General features: G+C 39.3%; 1 protein-coding gene across 4 annotated transcripts in view; it reads right to left on the bottom strand.

The window, feature by feature from the left end:
* The window catches only part of CADM2 (cell adhesion molecule 2), a 632,714-nt gene that overhangs the window by 104,804 nt on the left and 509,528 nt on the right, over window positions 1-18,382 (bottom strand). For 3 of the 4 annotated variants that reach the window (XM_054165780.1, XM_054165782.1, XM_054165781.1), the window contains 3 exons: window positions 13,420-13,572; window positions 10,503-10,640; window positions 4,380-4,550 (listed from right to left, as the gene is read on the bottom strand). In XM_054165780.1, coding sequence (XP_054021755.1) covers window positions 4,380-4,550; window positions 10,503-10,640; window positions 13,420-13,572 — 462 coding nt within the window. The remainder of the gene's footprint in view (window positions 1-4,379; window positions 4,551-10,502; window positions 10,641-13,419; window positions 13,573-18,382) is intronic. The other variant, XM_054165783.1, reaches the window with a different exon arrangement.

The raw sequence follows: 18,382 nt of genomic DNA, 5'->3' as shown, positions 1-18,382 counted from the left end.
ATCACACTGAGAAGCTTTAAAAATTGCAGTACTGCACCTGTGATTCTTTAACACAGGAACAAGGAACCCATTCTTAGTTTACTTTGAACCCAGAAGTAAACAATGAAGCAAAATATCCCTTTGAGATTTGTATTTATCACTTACAAGAAGCACATCCTAATAATCAGTGGCAGCTAGGCTGACAAGCAAACTTCAGAGTAAAGCCACAGGGGATACAAGTCTATTTTAGGTTTACTGTTGACAGCAAGGGTCAGAGAGAAAATAAACTCAGCAAGCAGTGTCATGATACCACAAACCTCTGCTGGACAAGCTGAAACTAAATTACAGCCAAACCTTTCAGCAAAGCAGAAAGATGGGCAATTGGGCTGCCCTGAAGTGCACAGAGCATGACATACAAATGAACAGGATTAAGCACATAACAGAAATTAGTGAACAAAATCAAGCTTAGCAGACTGGAGGAGCTAATTATCCCACAGTCTGGGTTGGGGTACAGTGTGCTTAGCCCAAGAACAACCCTGTAATTTTTAGATTTGAAGTCTGCAAAATTAACCTGGAAAGACCTGTGGAAACAAGGACTGATGATCACCTTTTTCAAGATAGCCTTCTTGTGGGGAAGACACAAATAATACAGGTAAAGATCTAATATCAATTGCCTAACACTTCAAAAGAAAAGAGCAGCAAGAAGGGCTCAGACATTGTTTCTACTACATATACATATAGAGACAATCCTGGACTCATAGAATTGTTTTGGTTGGAAAGATCATTGAGTCCCACCTTTGACCTAACACCACCATAGCCATTAAAACAAGTCCCAAAGTTCCACGTCTACACATTTCTTGAACACCTCCAGGGACAGCAACTCCACCACCTCCCTGGGTAACCTATTGCAATGCCTGACCACTCTTTCCATAAAGAAATGTTCCCTATTAGCCAATATCTCTCCAATAAACCATTTTTATCTTAAAAGTTTAGTCCTCATCTTCTTTTCATGTGTTGTAATACTACTGGGGAAAGCTGATTTGCTTGCTCCACAACACTAATAAAACTAAGACTTGTGTCTGTGGAAGCAGAGGGAATGAAGCCTGCTCCGTTTTGGTATCACTGCTGATGGCATTCCTGGCTTTCATTTTAAGTTTACTTCCTATTAAAACTGATGATAAAAGCAGCTGTGTGGATTCATAAGCACCTCTATCTACATCTCTCCATGGGCTCATTATGAATCTCTATTTCATACAGTCTCATCATCTAGGACAGATTTAATTTGATTCTGTCATTCACTGGGCACAAATAAAACCCTCTCATTCCAACTATTGCACTGCTTTCCTTTTGCCCTACCTATTATCCACCAGGTGCAAACACAATCCCCTAATTCCTGCTCTTCTCTTGCTTTCATTTTCTTTGCTTGCTTTGTTTTGATGAAGCCACAAATATTTCGTCCACTGTCAGGGGCTGGGTGCTTGAAATAGAAGATGTTTTACTTTCAAGCATAGTTATACAGGACAGAAATGGCTATTTGTTATTGTCCCTTTCCCCCCCTAACCTGCAGTGATACGCAGACAATCTGTAAGAGGTATCCATGCACCACAGATAAAATCCTTTATGTTTTAGGAAGGTGTTTAAATACCAAGACCAGTTCTAGAGGGTGATGCTTGCTCATTTTGTAGCTGTTCTCTGCCATATTCATGCTCATCTGTTCTGTCTGACCATTTTGAGGAGCATGCTTAACATTCTCCCATAGCTCTCCGTTGATCTGAGATACCCCTGGAACATTCAGAACAAGTGCCCTACAGGATGTCAGATTAACAAATTCTCCTGACTCTTGTCACGGGGTCCCATAATTCACTGGGTTTGGCAGCACTATTTTTGAACTGCTGTCAGGTGGCATTGAGGATATATTGGGTTAGCTCACATCAGGTCCTGTGATCGTGCTCCTTTCACACAAACAGGATGTCTCTTACTTGTTTGAAGTCTTATGGATTGATGGAAAGAAAGCAGCACCTTACAGTGACTGAAGCAGTACCCACAATGATTGTGAACAATACCAGGAGAATAAAATCAAGGGGCCCAGTTCTAGTGCAATGTGCTCCCTTCAAAGCCCTTGGGCTTGCTTCAGTAAATCATCTTTCTCCTCTTTTTGCTTCAAGGCTCTCTGCTGAACCACATCATAAGTTGCTGGAATGTCCTTCTCTTTTAATAAAATTTCCTTTAGAAACTTGCCCTGTGCTAGACTTCTGAGTACATTGACCACAGAGACAAAGGTGGTAAGGAAAAGGGCAATAGAAACCTGTTCTTAGTCTCCTTGTCCCCTATAATAAACCACTGCTTTCTCCATGGGTTTAAGTGGCATTTTCACTCTCTTTTCTAAACTTGAGCTTCTTTTGGTGCACTTCTCACTTTCCACATGTAATGGCTCTACATTAAAGACAGAGAGCGTTAAATTGATTTGTGGAAAATTAATGGAGCAAGCAGGAATGATAGAGCATTGTGGCTTTTGATAAATTGGCAGTCTGAAGGGGTCAATAACATAAAGCACATTAGTAACTGTAAACACTCAGTGCACTTTGTTCTTAAAGAACTTCAGTGAGCCCACAGAAGAGAGAGAACGGACTTGTTCATGAAGAAACAAACACAGGGGAAGATGCACCCCACTGCTATTTAGCAAGGCTGTATCTTGTTCCTTAGGCTGCAAATCAGAAGGAGAAATAATTATTCCAGAAGCTTTATACATGACAGGCCACAGAAAGACTTATATGAGTTACAGTCTTACGATGCCCAAACGAACCAGAATCCTGCCTTTACCTTGAATCCTATTATACTGCATCCTGTGTGACTCAGTTTAAACCTCTTACAACTGTCCTCTTTCTGTATCTCCGATTTCATTCAGTTTGGTTCCCCTCTGTTAGTGCCAGCATCTTAAGCAGAGCACTGAAGGCAGAGCAAGCAATTTGGAAGTGAAGGCATGGGCCAGCTTAGCGGCTGATGGTTGTGGGATTTAGAACTCAAGGAAATACAGATGTTAGGGATTCGTGTCTCTAGTACAGATGCCATTTGAACGTGTTGATGAGACAGGTGTTTAATAGCCGCTCGGTGAAGAAACGCTTTGATCTCCCTCAGCAAATTGATGAGTAGAATGTTTCAGAAAACAGTTATTTTCAGTGCATACTACTTGTGAATGCTAATCCACCTCCTCCTCATTTTCAGGCTTTTGTTTCAGATGTCATTTTATAGAAATGCTGTCAGCTTCTATGCATGGAGTGCTCTTGCCATTACTGTGTTTTACATGTGCTACGAGCCTTAGCTGCTTAGAGAAAGATTCTCAGCTAGGAGCCAGTTATATATGCCAGCAGGCCTTGACGTGGTATTTCGGAGACTAGCTGCAGTTACTGGAAGCTTGTCTGCTTTACAGACCAGCTTGTCCCCCTTACATCAGGCTGATTACACCTACTCCAGAAACAGAGTAATGAAAGGTCTCTCCCCTTCACCTGGTCTGACAACATTTTGAAGATGCCTTTTTGGGCTAGATCAAAAGTACAGGTGTTCTGCAGAAGTCCAGAGAGCTGTACGCTGAAGAGCAGTGGGGCTAGCACAAGTGACCAGCAAAATGTCACACGATGGTGAAAAAGCGTTCTCCTGAGCATCTCTCAGTTTACAAGTGGAAAAGAACTGGCTCAGAGGGCAACATGACTTCAGAACAGGGCACACAGCTACATAGGCAGGTGCACTCAACTTTGATTGTGGAAAACATCAAGTTTCAGAAATCTTGTTTTTAAAAAGCGAGCCAATATATAGAGATACAAACCCCCCTGAAGTTTGCATTGCTTAAAGTAGCCTCCTGCATAGACAAGGCCTATATATAAATTCTAAAGGGCTTTTCCTCTTGGATGTGTGTTATGGACAGCATTACAGCAGTTTCATTAGCAGGATTCAAAGTTATTGAGGAAATATGCTGGAAACTGCTTTTTCAAAGCTTTGTCTCACGTTTCTAGGAAACTTTCAAGGAGAACTGTGAAGCACTATGACCTTGATGTTTAAGAACTCTTCCACGCTGCTACAACGACAAACAAAAAAGACAACTGCTTTTCCTCGCTAACATTTCTCACAGTGAGCTAGGAACTCAGTTCTGTAGTGTCTTCACTAGTAGAGCTCTTGTTAAGCTTTTAATTAGTCCTGTAAAAACAAACAAGCAAACAAAAAACAGCAAAAGAAAACCCCAATAAAATTCCCCCAACCAACTAACCAAATACAAACTACACAAGCTGGCTGAAAGAGAGACGTTGCCCAGCCACAAAATACCAGAGCTTGTTATAATTGTCACACAACAGAAACTCCGAAACAACCCCCAAATATAAAAGCAAGCATATAGAATATGTGTTACTTACAGTGGATTTCTAGAACCTGCATTGCTATCTGAGGTGTAGAGTTTAGGGACTCATGATCTACTCTGCAACTTACAACTGCACCATCATCATTGCGATCTGCTAGGAAATCCAGCGTGCTGCTGACTGTGAATGTTTTACGATTTTCATCTTCTTCTTTCAAATATTTAACATCTGGAAGAAAGAATAAACAGTTTTCTCTCCAACAGTTTTTAGGATCAGTATTCCAGCATTAGACACCTAAAAGAGCTATCACGCTTGTTGAAAAGCCCCACAGCTTTCCTATGGGTATTGATCTCTTTAAAACAAACCTAACTGGCCTGCAGCTTTTTCTCAGTTTACTCCTGTTGCCACAACACTAGGTATATACTGAAAACAAATATGGTTACATGATGCTGCACTCAAACACAAATTCCTTTCATCATTCTCTCTTACATGTTTAGGTTGAAATTTTATACGAGCTTTCTCTGCAGTTCATTCGCAACAATGCATTCTCCTCCTACCCTCCCTTCCCTTACAAATTCACAGTGTCACTAAACATCACATTTTCTAAGTCCATGCTTAGCAACTTTCACAGAAATCCAATACAGGGATATTATTGAAGCCATATGAATGAAATGTTTCATGCATGTAGTCACATTTGTCCCGGGCTTTATTCATGGTTTATTCCGCTGTTTTGCTACAGTTATACTAACTTATGAATTAAGCTCAACCACAGTATAGTTGTCAATGGTGTTCAACAACTTGAGAGGGAGCATCCCATAGTATTTACTGGCATCTATAGACAAGTCTCAAGAATACTGGAAATAAAATTACTTCAAAGAGACCTTCCATTCACTGCTTCATATCATGTTCAATTGACCTACTGCCTTTGTGCAAATTCAGTTTAAAATAGGTTTGAGAGTTTTCAGCCCAGATACTGTGAAGCAGGGGGGCGCCGTCCCTGGAGGTGTTAAAGACCAGGCTGGATGAGGCTCTGGCCAGCCTGATCTAGTGTGGGGTGTCCCTGCCCATGGCAGGGGGGTTGGAACTAGGTGATCCTTGTGGTCCCTTCCAACCCTGACCGATACTATGATACTACTACGATACTACAGCTATGCTTAAGAAGCGTTCAATTCAGCTCAAGGTTAAGGCTAAAGTTCAGAAAGTTTTGTTGTAGGACTTACGTATGAGATGGGAACTGAAGATCCATAATCCTGACCATTTGCTTGAAAAGTTTGAATGCATAAACTGCAGCATGAGATTGCCTTACTCTAGAATGGCTTTCTTTGGGTCCCAACTACTTATAATACTTATTGATTTTAATTTATTTCAGTACAATAGGAAGCTTGTTATAAGGATTTGTTATAATGAAAGCTTTAGAAGGTATTTATAGAGACATAAACATATGCATTAAATTACACTGAGATTGCATACGTTCTCTGTGTCCTAAAAAAAAGTGAGGGGCTCCAGTTTTACAAATGATAGTAAATCCCCTTAGAGAAGAAGATGACCTAAATACAATTTCCATGAAATATCAATTTTAGAAAGCAAATCCTAAATGGCTTAAGCTATATCTTGTTAGATTTAAAATATCTCTGAAATCAGAAGGTGCTCCTTTTCATTGTCTCCAGATAGAAGATTAAACCAGGTAGTTATACACTTTCCATTTTCCCCTAGGAAATAATCATTTCTTGCCTACAGGCTCTTTTCTGCCCCTTGGTTGCTAAGCTTTAAGACATTTTAATTTCTGCCATGGCAATTATTGATATTTAGGGATCAGTAGGCGAGAGAAATATTGACCAGGGCTAAAGCAAAGTTATTATAATCAAACAGCAAACGTCTTCACTAATATTTAAAGCAAACACATGAGATTTTGTTCCCAGAGCTAGGTTTCCAAACTTAATAATAAGTGTTTATACAGATAGCCTTCTGCTTGTAAATAATGTATGCATCCTGCTGCTTACTGACTTCAGGTGGAGGACAGACAGCTCCTGAACACATCAACAACTTGCATTTCAGTGAGAGATTGTGGGTGCTTAATCCTTTAGAAAAGCAAAAGCAGTTAATTTCCTAAACGGTTTTAAAGCCTTTCTCGAGACATCTATTGTTTAGCAGAGTTCAACTCTTAATTACCTCTGTAGAAAGGAGGGTGATGCTATTCTCTAAACCCTTGACATCCTCATCAACAGAAATACTTAGCTTGTCCACATTATCAGCTGTATCTTCTCAGACATTTCTTCACAGCAAAGGGAAGGCATGATTGCAGTGTATGCTAACTGACTGTAAGCCCACCTGGATGTAAGAGCAATGGAGATCAGCTACCAGGTATGTTACTCTCTGCTAGCCTTCAGAATATTCACCTAGGGATTTTAGAGAATTCTAAAATTTGCCTACTGCCACTGCCATGATTTCATTTATTTTCTTGCTACTCCTCTGTCTCTCCTAAATACACCCTTGAAAGAAGGTGGAAAACCCAAAGAGGCATTACAGAGGCACTTTCTCTGGAAAGCACTATAATGAAACAGATTAGGGCATGACTAGATAGCAAGTAGCTTTATAGAGGAGGAAGTTGTGGTCTTGAAGACAGATTGAACATGAGGGAACAGTGTGCCCTTAGAGCACTGAAAGCTGAAAAATTACTTCTCTGCATTAATAGTAGCACACCCAGTAAGTGAAGAGCAGTTATTCTGCTATTTAGCACTTGCATGGCTGTGTCTAGAGTACCATGCACAGTTTTGGGCTTTCTGGTACATGAAAGATACCAACAAATTTCAGTAGGTTCTGCCAGAAGCTGTAAGGACGGTCAGCAGCAAGAACATACAATGTAGCAGGACAGCTTGTACCAGTACCTAACAAAGCTGGGTTTGCTCAGCCTGAGGAAGACTAAAACCAGATCAGACTGCTGCCTTCGAATACCTGTTGCACAGTGATAGAGAAGAAAAAGGCAGACTCCTCTCAGAGGCATACAGCAAAAGCTGAGGGGTAATGAACATAAGCTATATCAAGGCAATTTGAATTATGTGTAATATATAGGTAATATATAATATATACATTTTCATGTCATAATGAAAATTCTCCACCATTAAGAGCCTTCAAATACTGAAACATTGAGCCCAAGGAGGCAATGGAATCTCTGTCCTTGGAGATATTTCACAACTGAACTGGAGAAGAACTTTAGGATTCTGATCTAAGCTTTTAAGAGAGACTGGGTCATTATGAAGTCTAAGGGTCAACTATGGCCCCATGTCCATGGCTCTGTCTGATAGGTGCACATGGGGATATGCTTTTATTAACTAATACTAGTTTCTGTCTCATAAGTGTAGATGTTTCATGGTGAAAAAGTCATAAAAATATTGTTTCTTGTCAGCTATTTATAAAAGCACATACTGGTAACAACTATATAGGAACATTCATCTTACTAATAGATTTGCTGGGGATTACATGGCATCTATTTTTGTTGACATTTAAAATCAAGTTCTGACATGAAATGGCCTTGTAATCTAAAAAAAGACAGAATCCTTTTTGTTTGATAGGTTTTTCAAGACAAAATGTTCAGTGCCTCTCTGAATTCTTGGTGCATACTGAAAGTACATTAACTAAGTCCAAACTTTATAATCTGTTGCAGCAAAGTCAAGGGTTGTGACTTAGTTTTAATGCAAATTTTACTAGGGGAAAACAAAAGAAAATGCAATTAAAAATACTCCTGAAACTGAAAAACTTTACTTAATATTGTTGAAATATGTGTAACAAATTTTGTTGAAGACATACATATATCTATAAATAGATAGATATAGATAATGTTTTTTACACAGAGTACATATTTGTTTCCTCCAATATTTTTGCTTTCAGTCATCCTCCAGAATGCTAAACTGCAGATTGCTTTATTAATTTTGTTAATATGTGAGAGACAGAAGACTAAAAGGAGAAGGATGGTACTCAGTGCTTCACACTCTGCATCTCCCATTACTAGCACTTCATCAAACAGCATTCCTTTACCAGATCATTATTCCTTTTTGGAGCAACAGCAGTGGAGCTACAATTTTAGAATAGCTTTTCCCCCTTTGGTGAAACTCTGAACTCCATGCTTCATTAATATTCTTTTTCACCATGTATGATACACTATAACGCAATTGGATTTACTGGTGCTAGACAGACGAACTCCTAACCTTTAATGTCAGATGCATTAGCATATAATTTCATATCTATTTTCTCAGATTTATCATTTCACCTTTTATAGTGCACAAAGCTAATGTAACTTCTGCTGATGCCACTGCAAACTGGTTAGGTTATTTTATTTCTAACCTTTGTGAAATGGCAATGTGCTCTTCAGAAGACCTAGAAAACTAAACTGAAATGAATGTGCTCAATACTTCCCTCTCATTTCTGTTTGTGTGTTTGTGTTTGGTTTGAGTTGGATTTTTGTTCCTTTTTACACATCTGCTTTCTTCCTTCCCTGCCCTTTTTCCCTAAACATCCCTTTTGGAACTGTTAAGAAGATCAAATTAGTTGAAGAGTCAAATCACCAAACTGCTTGCTTTGCTTCAATTATGTGTCAGCTTAAAGGAAGGCAAAGCTATTATAGCATATTTTAAATGATAATTTAAACCAGAACAACTTCTCAGATGTGTTGCCTTGCTATTAGTCCCACCACAGCAGTGGTTCTCCTAAAGGGCTGACACTCGTTAGAGTAATTTTCAATCTTTACATATTCATCCTGTCATAGGTTCGGGATGGCAGAATCGATGCATCTGCGGTTCTCTGTTTCCTCATTATCTGTCTGTACTACAAGCACTCAAACAACTTTCAGATACTTCCAACATAAAATTCCTCTACCCTTCAACATGATTATGATCTTCATTCAAAATCTAAAAGCTGCTTCTAGAATGGACTGGGTTACTTGGACAACTGACTGCAGTCTCCTTTATTTGCCCATTTTATATGACAGCTCTGGTTGTGTACATTGAACTATGGTAGATAGTAATAAAGGAAGATTAATGGATTCTTCAATTAATGCTGTAACTCTGCTTGAGGCAGATTATTGAACTAATAAATTCACAGTGTCAGACAAATATAAGACAAAGCAGACAAAAGTTGAGGGTTTTCTTAATAATTTTTTGAATCATTTAGTCTTACAGCAGAATGCACAGAGGTGACATGAACACATACAAATACCTGAGCAATTTTTATACATCTGCTCTATGACAAGCTCTTTAAGTGGCCGTGGTAGATGTGACTAAGCCTTCTGTCATAGAATCACTATTACAGAACCATAGAATGTCAGGCTGGAAGGGACCTTAAGAATAAGGCACTATCTCCACCCATCCACCAAAAAGGATTTGAAACTATCCCTGCATTTATGAGAATATGGACTAGAAAAGTAAGTTTTAAATAAAGAACATAGCAAAGTGAAAAAGAAGAGAAAAAACAAATATATAACTTTTAGATGAAACTCTTCCCTATATCACTACATCCTCAAAGGCAAATCCTTGCTTTCAGCTTTGTGTAGAGACACTCACAGTTGTTGCAGTTACAGAACAATTTGTCCAATGCCCCCAAGCCCCTGTGAAGTTCTCTCTGCTTCTCACTGCAGACTCTCATGATCCTTGCCTCGGCTGCGCATTCCCAGTTTCCCTGCTGACATTCCCTCAATTGCTACATCCTGACTCTTCCTCATCAGATCAGAGTCCCTACAGGAAGAGCAATCTCCTGACTCCTCCAGACAGTTCTGCCTCTTCTGGCCACTTCACTTAGAGGTCTGTAACATAAAAGTGGCAACTGACCAAATCAGAGATATATCATCTTGGAGAGGCAAGAAGAAATGGAAATGTAAAATATCTGGCATGAGTGGCATGTCTGCAACAAAAATAATCTGCAAAACATTTCTCTATGAAGCATCACAGCTGAGTTTATTATGCTGAATAGAGGTCAGGGCAATTCAAAATATCAGCTTTTACCATCTGAAGGGAGAAAAATAACTGGCTATATGACCACACCAGTAAGTTACAAACAGCTCCTTATCTACCTGCTATCACCGATTCATTTAACAATTGCATGTCAGAAACTTTACAAAGATGAATTAAACATATATAAATAATGGGTAAGTCTGACAATTGGACCACATTACATCAAAGTCCTTTAAAATACCTTTAACTTCCTTGTCATTCTTGAACCATCTGATATCAGCTGCTGGTTTACTACCAGATGTCTTGCAAGTGAGCTGCATCCTCTCTCCTTCCATAACTGGTGAGGTAAATCCAGTAATTTGTGGCTTCTCAGGAACACCTAAGAAGCAAATAAGAAAAACGTCTCTTGTAGTGCCAGCTGCTGCCATGAATATATGGCCAACTTAAAGTTCACTTCTTCATGAGCTCTGAATTCTCAAAGCAGAATAATTAGTTCCCTGCCTTGTCAGCAAATCCTCTTTCCTATTGCAAACACACTGCCAATCTGAACTGTATTTGATTCTAAAGAACTGAAGAAACCAGAAATTACATGCTGTTCTAAGGGAAGCAGATTGCATTTCTAGAACAATCTTATACAACAATATATTCTGCGTGCAGGTCTTCTCTGACTTGTTATCATAAGGTTTAAACAGGTCTGCAGAGCAAACAGGATGCCAAAGTGTATTTGAAGTACAGCTGTGAGAAAAGAATGTAACTGGGAGCAAGAAGCTGAACTGATTGAACTTCAGAACAGATGTTTAAGCATGGATTATGAAGAATGTAATATAAAATCCATGGAAAAGGGAAGATGAACATCATTACAGGGGTTCCCTTGTCTTCAGAGGGTTCCCTTGTCTTCAGAGTATTCACCATCCAAAAAAAAAAAAAAAATCAATAGCTATATTCAGAATTTCACTGGCTACAAAGAATTTTTCCAGCTGAATCCAAGTTCTTTGGAGGAAGTCATATGACCATTACATACTATAGACATAATATTACATTTCAAATAGTCTCAAATTCTTCACAGAAAGAGTGATTGGCCATTGGAATGTGCTGCCCAGGGAGGTGGTGGAGTCGCCAGCACTGGAGGTGTTTAGGAAGAGACTGGATGGGGTGCTTGGTGCCATGGTTTAGTTGATTAGATGGTGTTGGGTGATAGGTTGGACACAATGATCACAAAGGTATCTTCCAACCTGGTTAATTCTATTCTATTCTATTCTATTCTATTCTATTCTATTCTATTCTATTCTATTCTATTCTATTCTATTCTATTCTATTCTATTCTATTCATTTTTCAATGAACTGTGGAAGACTGAAAAAAAAAGAGAGAGAATTGGTGGGAAACTGATCACTACATATATAAATCCATCTGGCTTCTGAAAACAGAAGACTAACTTGTTTTAAAGTGATGTTGATGACTGCAGTTTTAAAATCTCTGCAAATGTTGTTGTTATAACTTGAATCTGCAGTGCTTTGGCATATTGATATTTGTGGCTAGATAAAGGGATCAGTCACAGTAATTGATCCCATGTCCTGTATTTCACAGTTGGGTTTGTTTACATCTCTTTCCCAAAATGACAGATTATGTACCTAAACCCCAAACAGCAGCGTCTAGCGCAGAGTACATTTCTGTAATAAATCTACCTCTCTCTTTCAGGACAGAAAATGGTGTCTGCTATAATACCTTGACACTTAAATCTTCTAATCCATAACACAGCAGTCAATAAAGAGATTATTAGTACATAAAAGGATAGTTTATCTGATTAAAAGATGTAATACATTTCAACAGAAAATACACTCTTCGCAGATACAAAGAGTTCCAGGAGTTCAAAATGTTACTTTGAGATAGAAAATTACAAATACTAAATGAAATAAGACAGGCATCTGTCTTTGTATCTGCCTTGGAGCTTTCTATCTTGGAATCTACGCAGCTAGGGTTGGGAAAATATCATTAGATCATCCCCAGAAATGAAGGTAAAACTGTGACAGGTCAAGTTACTTTGCTTAATAAATATGGGCTAGGGGTTTTTTGCCATTTTGTTGCTGTTGTATTTGTAACCTCTTACTGCATCTTTCTGCCATTTAAAAGGTTGAAGTGGTCTACTTATCTACTGTTGAGATCATGAGGTGACTCTCTACAGAAAAGAAGATTAACTGCAGGTAGTTGTTATTCCAGAATCTTCTTCTTTGAGGCAGTATTTCCATGTCCTTAATGACAAACTTGTGAGCATTTCTCTATGAGAGTCTCACAGGGACTGAAATGGAGACATATTTCTTATCCTATGCACAAACTTAATTCCCTGTCTGGATTAATGTGAGCATTACTGGTGCAGAGGACATCTTACATTAGTTCTATTAAATTCTGCTGTCTGCTGGTATATGTATAAAAATAAAACAAAAAGGAAAAAAGAATCAAGTTCAGGGACAGTAAAAGGAGAGAATAATGAAAATCAGTCTCTAAAAATCATACAGCCTCTTAGGTAGGCAGGTGTGTTTGCATGAATTATAGCAATTCTGGCTGATTGGGCTGCTGACATTCATAGAATCATATAAAGCTTTGAGCAGAAACTTTATTTCAGGGCATCTCTCAAAATCTATTGCTGCTCTATGTCGATCTGTAACCTTTGGGGGAAACAGCAGAGGATAAAGCATAAAGGAAGCGACAAACTCAGTGAAAATAAGCACTTTGTAGACAAAAAATCTCCGAATGAGACATGAAAATGCACAGCTAAGGACAAATGATAAAGCTCTAAAGCCTGTTTTGATTTCATGCGTTTTGATTTTCTCCCCTTTTCTCCATGCCACACATTGCCAGGAGATGAACGCATGTATCTTCTTTGCCCTTCTGGTATCTGGGATGTAGAGATGATGTCCATTCTAGGGAGCACTCATACCGTGCTGTTTGTGTGCTCCCCAAGCCATTATCATGCCGCAGTGCAAATAATAAGGGGCATGTCATTTTTCAGCACAGCAATATGAAACAATAAACTTCAGGGAAACAAGATCAGACATTTACATGTATCTTCTGCCAAGCTGTAGAAAAGTTCATTCTTACCATAATTTGCCAAAGCCTGAGAAGGTTAACATTTGTTTCTTTACTCTCAGCTATTTATACTCACCGAGAACAGTAAGAAAAGCCTTGGAAGTTTTGACAGGCATAGTAAATAAAGAGCAGGTGTACTGCCCTTCATCCGACAGAGACACATCACTGACACTGATACTCAGTTCATGCCATGAAGCTCGCACCAGCTCAATTCTGTTGTCCCTCAGAGCTGAAAAACAAAAGTTTGTGTTATAAGATAGGAAACAACACATTAACAAAGCATAGTAGGTTATACAGGGTATAGGAGCAGCCTGGCGAAATCACACCCTAGAATCCAGGGATGTGGGCACTTTCGTCTTCATCCATAGCAGCTTCTTGTCTTTGTAGAATACAGTAGAAGAGCTCAGCAAGTTTCCAAACAGTGTACTGAGTGACTTGCAGTGTTTACAAACCTAGAAATGAAGGCACTTGAGTTACCTTTGATCTTCCTTTGAGAAAAACAACATTGACCTTGATTTCTGCCCCTAACAGCTTTGTTCAATGCTAAAAAATAATATAAATGTGAGTAACTGTTGAGAATCTTGCTGCATCTCCTAGCAAAACACAGCTTTTGCTGCGAAGCCTACCATTGCATAGCTTGCCTACAGATTCTGCTCACATCCACTACTGCTCACATCAAACTGGAATACCAGGTTTCTTGCATGCTGCACAGGTGTTTTTTTCTTATGAAGATAGTGAAAGTGATGCACCCACATTCACATACAACACTCTTACAGATTTGAGGAAGTTGATGATATTGGCTTTACTGTTTCAGTTATGACTTAAAAATCTGATCTTCTGTCAAAAAATCCTTTGTGACAAAATGCTGTCTGCATGAAACCACTCAGGGAAAGGGGGCAGGTAGGTTTAATTAAATTAAAAATGTCACTTCAGCTAACATTAAAACAACAACAAAAAAGCCTGTATTTAGATTAACCCACATTTGCTATTGAAAAACATTCCCAAACACTCGAGTTTCCTGCAGTTAAATTGTTTTGGGAATCTACCAATATCAATCAAGTCTTTCCCCATCATAGAAATACTGGTATCATAAGTAAGTAAACAAGGTAATTCTAAGTGAACAATAAAGATTAAAATCTTTGACCTGACAGTATTTGAATCTTCAGGGAGTCTACTTTTATAGCAAGACTCTGACAGTAAAGTGGGACTGTTATAATTATTGGGAGATGGTTTGACACTGAGCAAAAACTTTGATTTGTGAGAAGAAGCAAGATCACAGAATCACAGAATGTTAGGGGCTGGAAGGGACCTTGAAAGATCATCTAGTCCAACCCTCCTGCCAGAGCAGGATCACCTATACCAGATCACACAGGAATGCATCCAGATGAGTCTTGAGTATTGCCAGAGAGGGAGACTCCACACCACCCCCCGGGCAGCCTGTTCCATTGTTCCATCACCCTCACAGTGAAAAAGTTCTTCCTTGTGTTCACATGGAACTTCCTGTGCTTCAGCTTCCACCCATTGCCCCTTGTCCTGTCACTGGGCATCACTGAAAAGAGCCTGGCTCCATCCTCTTGGCACTCATTCTTTACATGTTTATAAACATTCATGAGGTCACCCCTCAGTCTCCTCCTCTCCAAGCTAACTAGCCCCAGCTCTCCGTCACTCCTCGTAAGGAAGATTTTCCACTCCTTTAATCGTTTTTGTGGCTCTGCACTGCACTTGTTCTAGTAGCTCCCTGTCCCTCTTGAACTGAGGGCCCCAGAACTGGACACAATGTTCCAAATGAGGCCTCACCACTGTAGAAGGGAGGAGAACCTCTCTCTACCTACTAACCACACCCTTCTGATACACCCCAGAATGGCGCTGACCTTCTTGGCCACAAGAGCACACTGCTGGCTCATGGTCAACCTTCCATCCACTAGGACCCCCAGGTCAGTTTTGCCTTCATTGCTCTCCAACAGGTCAGTCCCCAGACTATACTTCTCCATGGGGTTGTTCTTTCCCAGGTACAAGACTCTACACTTGTGCTTGCTGAATTTCATTCCATTTCTTTCATTCTAAAGTTCCCAAAGTCTGTTACCATTTGTTTCTCCTAAGTGTATATCTTCCAATGATAAACCCAAAGCTTTGTTACTGAATCTAGATGTTTCTGTCCCGTTTTGCAGGGCTCTCCAAATGTTGTCAATACAGGAAGACTTACATCAAAATAAGCAACTACAACAAAGATTAAGCAAAAATGTCACTTGAATTTGTTTTCTAAGGCTACCATTCAGGTTTCTTTACAGAGCTCTCAGGCTGTATTTACTGGTTATTTAAAGCTGGCCAGCAAAATCTTGACTTATTCTCTGCAGGGTCTGACAACTCAAAGGTGGCAGCTTAGGTAAACCTAACACAAGCATTCCACTAACTGCTCCACTGTACACCGAAGTGACTGGGGTTGTGTGTAATGGCTATATACCAGAGCTAACCCAGATGTCTTCTGGCCAGCCGCAGCAAGAAATAACTAATTATGCAGAATATAACATTAAATGCATATAATGATGGAAAACAGATGTAACATTAAAGCAAACAAGGAAGGAAGAAAAAGCCACAAAATGAGGAGCAACATGTATACCAATATGGTGACATTAGAGCCATGAAAAACAGGCCCAAGAAAACAAAAAGTACATAGAAGCCAACTGCTACCAGCCCAGAATAACAGGCAAAGCTGGTGACCGTGGCTTTTTGAGTTAAAAGTCCTCATAATAGTGAGGGTGCTGCTATCTTTGAGGAAGTAGGTGAAGAGTTTTCTCAGCTTTTTAATTACAGTAAGATGCAAACTGAACAGACATAAAAATGGTAGCTCGCTGCACATCACTGACCTTAAACATAATTAAAAAACATTCAGAATTACTCAGTGCTTCCAAATGTCTTCATTATCACCACACCTCTCTATATATGTGGGGGGCAGCATAGGAAACACACACCAAAAATCCCCAGCACCCTGAAACCCACCAAACCCCCTTGGCATTCCATGATGTGAATGCATACTCCATCATTTGAAAATGGTGATTTTTGTCTCCTTGTAAAGTGAAGTTGCTTTTGAAATAATGCAGTATATTACATTACATCATGTTTTATTTTGCTATCATTATCATTTCCTCCGGTCCCATGATAAAGATTTATGTAGCTGTTGAACTATTTTATTATAGATGGACTGTAGTGAATTCCACTAGAGCACAAATGGTCTAAAGATGATGCCAACAGCACTCCATTGCGATCCCGCTGGTAGAAAAAAGCCACAACTGAACTATAAACCACCTGCACCAGCTACACTCTTACAGTTCCCTTCCCTCATCTCGTCCCCTCCACATCTTTTTAAACCTTTGTACAACACAGAAACCTCACTTCAGGCAGTTTTCTGGAAAGCTGGAAAAACAACCACCGATGAAGAGCTGAGATCAGGTGTTCCATGTTTCATCCTGAAGTTTGCATACTCATTTTTTTGCATGACACAGATATGCTAGGAAAAGTAAATAAGCAGAATATACATTTGACTTCTGGGAAATGCTTCTATGCTGAAACAGTAACAGAGAATACCACCACTGATGTCTCCTTCCTGGACACTTACGTTGCAAACAGGGATAGAAAGCACAAGCTGAAAAGATAAACATAATTGTGTAGTAAATTCCACCACGGCCTAAGTCCATATTTCAGCTTTCTGTAATTTCCAGGCACGTGTGATGCAGTTACTTTGCAAGTCATGAAATAGTTATGCATAAAATATTTGTTCCCAGGCAGACACATTTTACTTACTTTATCTGACATTCCATTTTCCTGTAAAAAAACATTTCCTTTCAGAATGTTTTCTGACACCACAACAAGCAACCTTGGATAATTTGCACAGCATAGGTTCTGATAAGTAAAAATTGCAGCTGCATTGATCAGCAGTGGTTGAAATAAACTGGTCTCCTCGCTAACAACTGCAAAAAATAATGCAATGATCATACACAGTCACGTAGTGAAGCCTTGCAATAGGAGCTATAGCACAGAGAAGAAAGAACACCAGAAATTTACACTGACATGGAAAAAAATGACAAAAATATCCCCATTTCACCGCAGGCAGAAAAGGCAGTTTGCCCTGGGCATGCAGTAGCCAGAGACTAGCATCTCTAGTCCCTTTCCCTAAAATGACTTATTAGTATTTTGAGTCATGTATTTGAATAATGGGGCTGAAGCAAACAACAAGGCTCCCAAATCCTCCAGAGTAATTTGCAGCTGGTTTGAGTGCACTAACTTGACATGTGATGCTATCCTGGGATCACTCAACTAAATTTTCTTCCTCATGGTAGAGCTGTTCCCTCTGCCATGGGAATAATGCAACCATCGGTCGGAACCAGAAAGATTTCTGATACTGTGTCGGTTGGGCTGAACTCCCAGAAATATAATAGTCATGAAACTGGAACCATCACTCAGATTTTCAGATCCTGGCCTGCTGAATGCAGCATCATCATCAAATCTGAAATACAGTTCCAGAGATTTATATTATATTTCTGGATATGCTTGGCTATATTTCAGAGGGGCTATTGCTCTGTTCATAATAACCCCAATATACCAGGATGTCTGCAGGGATGATATACAGCACCTGCTTACAGTTGTGCACCACAATCTGTCAGGCCACAGACCACCACCAGCAGGAAAAGGAAAAAAAAATATATAAAGAAAAAGAGAAAACAGAAAACTATTACAACAACAATAATAATCATTATTATTACTACTACTATTATTATTATTACTATTAGGATTACTGTCTTCTAAACCACAATTCTTCCCCAAATATTTCCATTTCTTTTAAAAATACCATGCATTCATTAGTTTGTTGCCCATTTCCAACTGGTATGTAGGTATTCTACTGATGTCATAGAATCATAGAATCAACAAGGTTGGAAAAAACCTCAAAGATCATCAAGTCCAACCTGTCTCCCAACACCTCATGACTACTAGACCATGGCACCAAGTGCCACATCCAATCCCCTCTTGAACACCTCCAGGGATGG

The sequence above is a fragment of the Dryobates pubescens genome, chromosome 12 (genome assembly GCF_014839835.1).
Source record: "Dryobates pubescens isolate bDryPub1 chromosome 12, bDryPub1.pri, whole genome shotgun sequence".
NCBI lineage: Eukaryota > Metazoa > Chordata > Aves > Piciformes > Picidae > Dryobates > Dryobates pubescens.
Note: the sequence above shows the minus strand (reverse complement) of the source record. Positions and strands in the feature narration are given on the sequence as shown.